General features: G+C 40.7%; 1 protein-coding gene across 1 annotated transcript in view; it reads left to right on the forward strand.

The window, feature by feature from the left end:
• LOC143987808 (pantetheinase-like) overlaps window positions 1–10,540 on the forward strand; it is a 98,998-nt gene extending 88,458 nt beyond the window's left edge. Inside the window, exons 6-7 of the mRNA XM_077486854.1 lie at window positions 3,004–3,168; window positions 10,334–10,540. Of these exons, the coding sequence (XP_077342980.1) occupies window positions 3,004–3,168; window positions 10,334–10,459 (291 nt within the window). The 3' untranslated portion in view covers window positions 10,460–10,540. The remainder of the gene's footprint in view (window positions 1–3,003; window positions 3,169–10,333) is intronic.
• The last annotated feature ends 1,714 nt before the right edge of the window (window positions 10,541–12,254 follow it).

A 12,254-nucleotide genomic window follows, 5' to 3' on the forward strand; every position in this document is an offset into this window, starting at 1 on the left:
GAGACAATTAATTAAAAATATGTAATGGTTTACTTGAAGGTGTTAACAAATGGTTTTGAGGATTGATTTGCTTGGTATCATGCAAGGCGTCTTTCCAACATGTAGTAAATGATCTAATACACTAAACATGTTTCCCTTTTCTGTGGAGAAAACTGAATGAAGTGTTTACAATGTATGATCTGAATCCAGACTTCAGCAATGTTTTGTGAATGAGCAGCTCTCTCACCGCATGTCACTCAGCATGGAACTTGTACCTGTCTATGAATAGTCTAGTACAGTGGTTTATTTTCTTACATGAAATTCTCAGTTGACAATATGACAATTTAATTTAGAAAGGGAGTTCATCAAAGAAAACAAGTTTATTTCTGAAAAATCTTTCAATTTTCTAATTGTTAATGGAGTAAAATTGTTTTAAACTGTAGTGATGAACACAATCAAAGGAGTAGAATGGGAAATTTCAATTGAATGAGCAAAATTCTAACTATGAATGTGGTTTTCATTTGAAAAATTCCATTGATTTCAAGATTGAAAGTTAAACCCAAATGGCATTTTGAAGTACTTTCAAATGAAGTTTGTAAAGTCTCGAATGCTATTATTGAATGTAATGGCAATTTTTCTTTATATACAACATTTCTACAAAAACCTACTAGTGTTTGGCCAGGTTAAAAGGTTAACTTTTTGTATTTTCTTCCTAAAGGGGCTTTATTGAAGGGAAATGTTGAGATCTCTGGTCTCCTGTCAGAGATGTCAAAACACAGGGGATGTGAGCATGGGGACTATAACGGGGCACATATACTAGATTGGGAAAAGATTAGGATCAAAACATTATACGTATAAAAACAATTTATTCAAAAAGAAAATACAATACAATATGAAGATATGATATTTCAGAGATATGGGTCACAATTTGTAGAGACGGGTGAGGTAATCGCTCAACTAGTTTCGCTTCACAGCTTCATCGGGACATTACCTACGTCTAGAAATACATGAATTTAGTATAACAAATCATTCAGTATACAAAACACAATAAAGGAGGAGATATTTGAAAAAAAGGAACAATTAGATATGGAGACATACTTAAAAGATTTGTAACGCAAGAGCGCTCATCCTACCTCTCCGGCCCTGCTCCTGAAAATTGTGACCCATATCTCTGAAATATCATATCTTCATATTATATTGTATTTTCTTTTTGAATAAATAGTTTTTATACGTATAATGTTTTGATTCTAATCTTTTCCCAATCTAGTATATGTGCCCCGTTATAGTCCCCATGCTTACATCCCCTGTGTTTTGACATCTCTGACAGGAGACCAGAGATCTCAACATTTCCCTTCAATCTATCCTATTGGGATGAGGGTGTACCTTGTTAGTTTATCCTTTGTAATATCTCAAAGCCATTCATTTCTCTTTTCCTAAAGGGGCTGCTCCAAGCATGCATCTGGTTTAGAGAAGGATTAGGATCGTACCTATGGATAAAGCAGAAATGTCTTAAATAAATTGTTTTTTTTTTTTTTTACAATATACATGATTAAAAACAATTGTACATCAATTAATAAACAGTTATTGACTACTGTACATAGTAAATACAGATGGTTCAGAAGGAACAATTAAACCCTGTTGGTAGTATGGGGAGCTGGAATGTATGTCTTGACGTGGTCCTCTACATGTTTTGCGACTAAAATAATAATAAAAACTATATACAGTAGAGCACACATAGTATGAATATTAAGGTTCCTATTTGTTTGTGCGTTGCTTACCAATGGGGGCCAGCGGAACACAAAGCAGCACCTATTGAGGCACCCAAAGGTAATCCCCCCACGGCGGACACGGGAGACACTTGAGGGCATAGATATTCTGATTTTAAAGAAGAGGAGAAGCACGCAAATAGGAGCCTTAATATTCATTCTATGTGTGCTCTATGTATATAGTTTTGATTATTATTTTTTTTTCCTGTCATTAAATATTTTCATTATTTGTGAATATGTAACTGAGAATGTACTTACTCTATAGATAGGAATGATTGACGACTCCTGGGGAAGTGACTATAGTAGCAAAACATTTAGAGGACCACATCAAGACATACAGCTTAGCTCTACTACCAATGGGGTTTACTTGATCCTTCGGAACCATCTGTATCTACCATGTACTGTTGTAATTAAGTTTATTTAGGTACAATAGCTTTTAATGTCCTTTTCTTAAATAAATTGTTCAATTTATTACAATCCCTGCCTTATTCATGGGTACCATGGTAGTCCTAATCCTTCTCTAAACCAGGGTCATGCTTGGAGCAGCCCCAGGTGTTTCTTTCCAATAGTTCACTTCAAAGGATGATGGTACCACCCCTACCCCTAGATCTAACTGACTGAGGCAACCCTCTCTATCCCTAAAGATAGAAATGACAGCAATACTGTCAGATAAGAATTTTCACTGATGGTACTCATCTATCCTTTTACAGTACTATTAGATAAAGTAATTTATAGACTTCTATCGGTCTGTCTACTGAGTCAGGAGAGGCTTTGGTGATGACCCTATAGAAGCCTATGATGCATATAAAAATTTACTTTAAATTAATGATTGCAATAGTTGCTCAAAATACTGTATGTTAACTACAATTGCACTTAACTTTCAAAGTGTATCATGAATTCATGGTAAGTAAAGTGTGTGAAACAAACAAGAGCCTCACTAATTAATGCTGAGAAACTTTACAGTGGAAATCAGCTGCTGCGAGCCAACACATTTTTCAAGTCATGTCTTGTGCAATATTCTATTACTTCATTGTATGGTAAGCCAGTGTCTCTGATATGCATCTCTTTGGCAAACATTCAGCAGCCTTGGTGTACACATTACACATTAACAATTTTAAGCCTTTGTAAATACTTTGGCATTTGAACTGATAAGTGAATTGGGAAATTAATCCCTTATTTGATTTTGAGAGTTAAAATGATTTTTTTTGTATGTCTTTTTTTTTTGGTATTCTAAATTTCTTTTCTTCTTAATTAATAGGTGTGTACTTTACTAAAGTATAACAGTCTAGAGACAATTGCTGAAGCTCCGGAAACTGCTCTCACCAAATTTGAATCATTTTCTGTTAGCGGTACATTTAACTCCTCTCATGTATTTCCAGAGGTTCTGCTAAGTGGTGTTAAACTGGCACCTGAACTGTTTGAGGTACTACTATGGTTCACTCATTATGTATTGGTGCTTTATTGGAATATTAACCCTTTCACTACCTGAGCAATTTTTCAAATTTTTCGCATGATATTGTGCAACAATATCACCCCTAATATAATAATATATAAGATGATGCTGAGTAAATTGACATTGACATTGAGTAAATATATACCAAATATGTCACGCTTCAATTTGGAAAAGAGGGAAAAAAAATTTGTAGCCAAAATGAACAATTTGTAGCACCCTCATAGCATATGAGGCTAGGAATATCTAGTTTTGACTCCTTCTGGAATTAAAGGAGCAGTGATCATTTGTCCTGATCTGTTCAGGGTAGCCAATCCCTGTAGAGGAGGTCTGGAATGGTGATAAATGGTCTGAAGCACTGGAGAGCTGGTTTATTTCTCCCCAGGAGGGTTCCAGAGCCAAAGGGACTGATGCCCTCAGGCAGCCCATGGATGATACAGCTGCTCTTAAGATCATAGTAGTGTCAGGGCTAAGGGCCTGGGTGGGCTTGGAGTCAATTGCAGAACCTCACCACAGGGGATCTGGACTAGAGAGGTGCCGTCTCACTCATTGAGGAGGAAGCTGAAAGGAGGCAGCTGTCCTGGGAGCTTGTTAGTAAAGCCACTAAACTGATCCCTCTGACTGTGTAGTGTTTTGGAAACTGCACTGGGTACCAGCAGTTGTGAAATAGCGCAAGGTAACCAGATGCCTAAAAGACTTGCACCACATACTAGCTCATTATGAAATACTTACCTTAGAATGAAGTGCCTCCTGGTCACCACTGAAAGAGCTGACATATTCCCTCTGTGTTTTTTCCAGGTTTGTGACTCCCGTGCTGTGAGTGGCTGGAGCAGTGATGACGTCATTCCTGCGCATGTGCGTGGGAGTCCTCCATTCCTGCAAGGTCCAGCAGCATCCGCTGGACCTTCAGAGCGCATGCACCTCTGATGTCAGTGGCTGCATGCAAGGTAAATATCTCCTAAACTGTACAGGTTTAGGAGATATTCATTTTACCTACAGGTAAGCCTTATTATAGGCTTACCTGTAGGTAAAAAGGTGCAAGCGAGGTATACAACCGCTTTAAGCCCTTGTACACACGGTCGGACATTTTGACAACTAAATCCATTGGATTTTGCCTGACGGATTTTGTCCGAAACTGTTGCATACACACGGTCGGACAAAGTTGTCGGAAAATCTGATCGTTCAGAATGTGGTGACGTTATTTCATTACGACGGGACTACGTTCAGGCTAGTAGCCAATAGGAATTTGATCTGCGCATGCGTGGCACTTTGTTCGATCGGAATTCTCTACAAACGATCGGACAAAGTCCGATTGGATCATGTTGTCGGAAAATTTTATAGCCCTGCTCTAAAACTTTGTTGGTCGGATATTCTGATGGAAACAGTCCGATGGAGCCCACACATGGTCGGATTATCCGACAACACGGTCGGATTATCCGACAACACGGTCCGATCGGACATTTTCCGTCGGAATGTCCGACCGTGTGTACAAGGGCTAAGAGTTACATTAACCTGCAGATGATCATACTGTCTGGATTGTCTGGGTCCAAGGAGGTATGTTAATGCACAAAGTGGCATTTGAAACAGATCATTTTGGATTGGATGATGTTTCAAAAGTTTTTTTTTACTTAAGTTTTAGTACAAATTTTCTTTTGCTTTATAGGTGTATTTTTATTTATTTTTTTATTTCGTACCCCTCCCTATACGTAATCTTCCTTTTTAAAGGAACACATTCACTGTACTTATATTATTATTCTGTACTCTATCCTAGATCTCACACTAAAATCCAACCAGTCTAGCACATAGGGAAAACATCAGTTGAGGGAATTCTTTAAAGTCTTTAAAGAGCATATGGCTCAGATATGACTGTTTTTTTTCTCTTTCAGCTTTACAATAAGAGGCTATTTTAGATAAATTCTCCTTTATCTAGTACAGTGGTTCTCAACTCCTGTCCTCAGGACCCACTAACAGGCCAGATATTAAGTAATGAATAAGCGCACCTGTTAGTGTGTGAAATGCGTATACCATTTGAACTGTCTGTAACACTTGGGATGTTCGTTATTAAGTAAGAATTTTTATGGATCTTGGAGTGCAGCCATTTCTTCATTGTTGTTCATATGCGGAGGCAAGCTGAGACAGGCACCTGTGATACCATTAGGCTTCCTGTCCCATCTGAAGCAATGAGTTCTATTGTTTGGAGATTTTAAGTATTACCTTGGGAAGATGCAGACTACAATATGGCAATCACTGAGCAGCAAATTATATCACCTGTGGTGTATTTCAGTTATCCTGCAAACCTGGCCTGTTAGTGGGTCCTGAGGACAGGATTCCTAGTAGGAACTAGGAACTAGTGATCTAGTACATATAGAGATGTGCACATAGTCAGGAATTCTTGTCGTTCATATGATACACAATTGGTAATCCAAGGTCTAATATGTGCCAGAAAAAAATCCTCACACCATTACACCAGTACCAGACTTAACCAGTTACCACAAGATAGGTTGGGTCCATGACAACAGAATTGAATGGTGAGATCAGGTAAAAGTTTTACAGGCCATCTGTCCAGTTTTGGTGATGTCGTGCTTTCTATTTTCCTGGGTACAGGCTAAATAACATATGAGTTTTGATTGTGGTTTGCTTGCATTTTACTTCTGCATTCTGAAGGTTTGTATGTATTTTGCTTCTGGTTTACATACATTAATTTTCACTATTTGTGTTGGATCAGATCCAGAGTGTACTTCTTCTAAAACCAATAGATACAGTGTTCTATTTCAAGTGCTGCTTTATGCATTGACATACCTCCTTAGACCCAGTCTGTCCAGACAGTGTGGCCACTTGCTGACTTGAAACCAATCATAGGCAGCTTAAGCCCTCAATAGGACACAGAAATTTAATCCAACACAATTTCACATAAACAAATTGCAGTACAGAGGATCTTTACCAAGTCTCTTGAAGTGTAAGAAGACAATAACTTTCCTATGCCCTGCCTCTACTAACACTAAAATGCAATGCTAGGCAATACATACTACTTATCCTGAATGTCACACTATACATGCATGCTTGGTCCTTGGACCTGCAGCGGGTTGTATTAAAGATTTACCTTATTTATTGGTCTATAACACGCATTTTTTTCCCCTTAAAAGCAGGGGAAAATCGTGGTCAATCCCCGCCAATCTCCACTGACTGTGAGCGGAGATGAACGAGCGCCGCCGACATACAGAAAGCCGAGTGTACTCGGCTCCTCTCACAGTCCCGCCCATCTCTGCTGACTGTGAGCGGAGATGAGCGAGAGCCAGTGACATACAGAAAGCCAAGTGTATTCGGCTAGACTTGGCTTCTCTCACAGTCCCACCCCTAACTGTGAGCAGAGTGGAGTCTAGCCGACTACACTCGGCTTTCTGTATGTCGCCGGTGCTCACTCATCCCTGCTCACAGTCAGCAGAGATGGGCGGGATTGCGAGAGGAGCTGATTACACTCGGCTTTCTGTAAGTTGGCAGCACTCACTCATCTCCGCTCACAGTCAGCGGAGATCGACGCCAGTTTTAAATAATCAGCAACTGGAAAGAGACTGGCAAGGCTGCAAAGGCACTGGGCAAGCTTGCAGATGGACACTGTGCAAGACTGCAATGATGGGCAAGGCTTCAGATGGAAAATGATAAGGCTGCATTGATGGGCATTTAAATGTAAGTTTTTTTTCCTTAAACTTTCCGCCTAAAAAAAATTTTCCTTAAAATTCCCTCCTAAACTTGTGGTGCGTGTTATACGCCAATAAATACGGTACTTCGGGTCTATTTTTTCTGTGTTGTAGTGTGTTGGAAGCCCATTGAAAAGCAGCATAATACAATGCTAAATTGTGAAGGGGCCCTAAACTGTAGTAAATATAGTGTGCAAATATTCCAGGAGGTAACCTGTTTCAGAGATGCTAAAACCACCTTGTCTGAAACCAATAATCATTACATGGTTGCTTAGCATATTTTGCTTTGCATTACTGATGCTAACCGCTTTAACATATCTTCATGCTATGGGTATTGGGCTGCTGCATATTTAAAGTTTAGAGTACATCTTTTTTGGTTTTATAGTTTAAATTACAGCATGAAAGAGTGCCTGATTTGACATAAACAATGAAGCCCATCTTTACAAAATGAACTGCATAACTTATTTCATTTTACAACATTAAATAGATACAATAACACATACTTGGGCATCCTTTCTAATCATCCCTCTCCCTAAATACGACTGGTCACTAGGGATGGGTCGAACACTCCCCAGTTCAGTTCGCTCCAGAACATACCGAACAGGCAAAAATTTGGCAGAACACATGAACACCATTAAAGTCTATGGGACACGAACATGAATACTCAAAAGTGCTCATTTTAAAGGCTTATATGCAAGTTATTGTCATAAAAAGTGTTTGGGGACCTGGGTCTTGCCCCAGGAGACATGTATAAATGCAATATTCATACCAGATGCAAAGAGCCTGGTAATGGACTGGGGGAATCCCATGCCGTTTTTTTCAATGACTTTTATCTGTATTGCCGGGACCGACAATTCATTAGAGCCGCCAGTATTTTTAAACACTTCAATACAGGGCACTTATACACCTTCCTGCCCAGACCAATTTTGAGCTTTCAGCGCTGTCGCACTTTAAATGACAATTGCGCGGTCATGCTACATTGTACCCAAACTAAATTTTTATCATTTTGTTCCCACAAATAGAGCTTTCTTTTGGTGGTATTTGATTGCCTCTGGGATTTTTATTTTCTGCTAAACAAATAAAAAAAGACCGAAAATCTTTGTTTCAGTTACAAAACTTTGTAAGTAAGTACGTTTTCTCCTTCACTGATGGGCACTGACGGGGCTGCAGTGATGGGCACTGATAAGGTGGCACTGATGGGCACCAATGAAGTGACACTGATAGGCGGCACTGATATGTGGCACTGATATGCGACACAGACACTGATAGGTGGCACAAATAGGCACTGATAGGTGGCACGGATTGTCATGGATAGGTGGCATGGATTGACATGGATGGGCGGCATGGATAGGTGGCACAAATGGGCATGGATATGTAGCACGGATGGGCATGGATAGGCATGGATGGGCACTGATAGGCGGCTAGGATGGGCACCGATGAGCAGCATGGATGGGCACTGATAGGCGGCATTGTAATTTAAAGTATTGTAGGAATGGATGCCAATCAGTGCCAAACAATAATGCATGCCATTCAGTGATGCCCATTGTGGGCACTGATTGGCATCCATTATGGGCACTGATTGGCATTCATTATGGGCACTGCCTGGCATCCCTGGTGGTCTAGGGGGGCATCCCCTGGTGGTCTGGGGGCGTCCCTGGTGGTCCAGTGGGGGCATCCTCGGGGGGGCTGTGCTGATAATCGATCATCACACCCCCCCTGTCAGAGGACCCGGCGATCGGCTCTCCTCTACTCGCGTCTGACAGATGCGAGTGAGGAAAAGCCGATCACCGGCTCTTCCTATTTACACTGTGATCAGCCGTGATTGGACACGGCTGATCACGTGGTAAAGTCTTCGTCGGAGACTCTTTACCGAGATCGTAGTTGCGAGGTGTCAGACTGACACCCCACAACAACAATCGCCGTGATGTGCCCCCCCGGTGGCGCGCAGCGGCTTAATATCATGATCACGTCATATGATGTCCAGTCAGGATATTAAAACCACGTTGCCACCGTCATTTTGCTAAATGGCGGGCGGCAAGTGGTTAAATTACTTTTTTTACTTTAGAAATGTCATTTTGTGCTGGGGCTGTTCTAAACATGGGGAAAATGTGCCACTTTACAGGCATACTATAGACACCCCCCAGGTACGGAATTTAAAGGAATATTTCACTTTTATTGTTTTACTTTAAGGATTATTAAAATCACTGCTCCTGAAAAAATGGCTGTTTTTAAAACTTCTTTTGCATCGATACATGTCTCCTGGGACAGGACCTGGGTCCCCAAACACTTTTTATGACAATAACTTGGATATAAGCCTTTAAAATGAACACTTTTGATTTTTCATGTTAATGTCCCATAGACTTTAACAGTGTTCTGGTGGCTTTCGAATTTGCCCGAACACCGCATATTGTTCAGTGTTCTGCAGAACATCCGAACAACCAAAGTTCGGCCCGAACTTATGATTTGGCTGAACTGTTCGCCCATCCCTATTGGTCATGTTGGACAACCATTCAAGTTTAGGCCTATGTATAGAGGTGGAAAAAAAATTGTAGATACCTTCAGCACTAACTTGCTTTATGTACCCGGGACGTTCAACCTCTCCTGAACGATTTAACTTGACAGCTAGAAACCGACATCTAGAAACGGGCCTTTAGCCGCTATTACACAGCGCGTTTAGTCCCTTTTAGCTGTGCTTTTTGTTAAAATGAAAAATGCCTGTAAACGAAATGCTGATAAACACGAGTTACCAAGTTTAGCAGTGTTTACAAGCTGTTACAGGCATTTGTCATTTCAAATGCCTCTAAACATCTGTATGAACCCATTTTATTGCGTTTCAAAAAAAAGCTTCTAAACTCACCTGTCTAGAAACGACTATAAAGGACCCTGTGTACATGTACTGATAAGATACCATAGAGGAGAGTTCATGGGCACCTGCAAAAAATGCCCAACTGCTCCTAAATATCCATTTACCAGCAGCAGTGTACATAAGGAAGGGAAAACAACAGCAATCATGCAAGGAGATTTCACAGATTGGAACCTTTTATGGCCAACTTTAGCTGCACTTCTATATACAAATGCTCTATAACTGTGTTCTATTCATTTGGCATGTTCTCCACATAATCTTTAATATAATCTTGTTTTTATTGTTCACACATTTTATTAAAGAGTAGAGTAAACATACAAAAATAGAGGACAAACAAGAATTATCCCCGAAAAAATATATAAACTTGTTTTAATACATGACATCTTTGAATGCTTTCTTAATTTTACCATTGGGTTTGTTACAATTCAACAATATTTCTAATAATTAATAGGCGCTGTAAAATAGATTTAGGGTTTACATACACTTTACTTTTAGTATTCAGATTTTTTACAATAATATAATTCATAACTACATGTAAAATGGAAGTTCATCTGCTAATTAAATTCTGTTCTCTGTCTAGGTATTAAACGATGGGCGCTTAGTAAGCAATGCAAATATATCTTCACATGCACTTCTCAGCGTCACTCTCCTGGGTAGAAATTATAAGAAGGATCAAGAAGATTTGAATGTTTCTTTGCTGTCTTAAAATAATGACTTAAAATAATAACTGGAGGAAATATCAATAATAGCCAGTTTTAAAATCTATTAATAAAACTATTATCTATTATTTTTTACAGTGTTTTGTATATATGTCCTGGATACCTTGGCCCCCCTTACTACGCACAGAATCAGGCCCCGACCGCTACAACCCTGGCAGGCAGACAATACCAGAAGCCTCAAAAAATGTAGCCGTGCTCTCAAGCATCTGTGGCATAAAACTAAGTCACAGCAAGACTTCAGCCAATATAAAACTGCCCTCCAAAAATACCATTCCTGCCTGCACGCTGCCAAACAGACCTACTTTATTACTCTCATTAACACCCTCTCACGAAGTCCCCATCAACTCTTTTCTACCTTTACCACTCTACTTCGTCCTCCATTACCCCTACCCACTAACTTACTCACTGCCCAGGAGATTGCTTATCACTTCAAAAATAAGATTGAGACGATTCGTCTCGAGATCTCCGTTCTACAGACATCTCCCTCACCTTACACTCCCTCTCCTCCGGCACAATCAATACTTTCCTCTTTTGACCCAGCTACTATAGAGGAAGTCACTAAACTTTTTTCTAATGCCCACGTAACCTCCTGCCCCCTGGACCCTGTTCCTTCTCAAATACTATGGTCACCATCTGAATCAATCCTACACTCCTTAACGCATATCTTCAACCTCTCACTCTCTACTGGCATCTTCCCCAACCCTCTAAAACATGCACTAGTCACTCCCATACCAAAAAAGGCCTCAGACCCCACCAATCTTAACAACTTAAGACCCATCTCTTTACTCCCTTTTGCCTCCAAACTCCTTGAACGTTTAGTCTACAACCGACTGAGCAACCACCTCATTGAATATAACCTTCTTGATCCTCTTCAGTCTGGATTTCGCCCTCAGCACTGCACAGAAACTGCCCTCCTAAAACTCACTAACGACTTACTAACAGCCAAAACCAACGGTCATTATTCCATACTCTTACTCTTGGACCTTTCTGCTGCCTTTGATACAGTTGACCACACCCTCCTCCTCAAAAAACTCAATTTTCTTGGTCTCCATGGCTGCACTCTCCGTTGGTTTGAATCTTACCTATCTCATTGCACCTTCAGTGTCACTTACAACTCCACTTCCTCTTCTCCAACTCCCCTTTCCGTTGGGGTCCCCCAAGGTTCTGTCCTTGGACCTCTACTATTCTCGATCTACACGTCCTCCCTGGGTCAGCTGATAGCGTCCCATGGCTTTCACTACCATTTATATGCTGATGACACCCAAATCTATCTCTCTACCCCTCAGCTCACCCCATCAATCTCCTCACGCATCACTGATCTACTAACAGACATATCAGCCTGGATGTCACACCACTTCCTCAAACTTAATCTATCTAAAACCGAGCTCTTAATATTTCCTCCCCCACGTGCCCCTTCGCCTGACTTCTCTGTCAAGATCAATGGCACATCTATCAGTCCATCCCCACATGCCAGGGTGCTAGGGGTAACCTTAGACTCCGAACTGTCCTTTCAGGCCCACATACAAGCCCTGTCCAAATCATGCCACCTTAGCCTCCGCAACATTTCCAGAATACGCCCCTTTTTAACTAATGACACCACCAAGCTTCTAATTCACTCCCTGGCCATCTCTCGCCTCGACCACTGCAACTCCCTCCTCATTGGATTACCTTTACGTAGACTATCCCCGCTCCAGGCCATAATGAATGCCACTGCCAGACTCATCCACCTTACCAGCCATTCAGTGTCCTCCACCTCTCTGCCAATCCCTGCACTGGCTTCCA

Source organism: Lithobates pipiens, unplaced genomic scaffold (genome assembly GCF_037356315.1).
Source record: "Lithobates pipiens isolate NorthernLeopardFrog02 unplaced genomic scaffold, aLitPip1_a1.2 Scaffold_18, whole genome shotgun sequence".
NCBI lineage: Eukaryota > Metazoa > Chordata > Amphibia > Anura > Ranidae > Lithobates > Lithobates pipiens.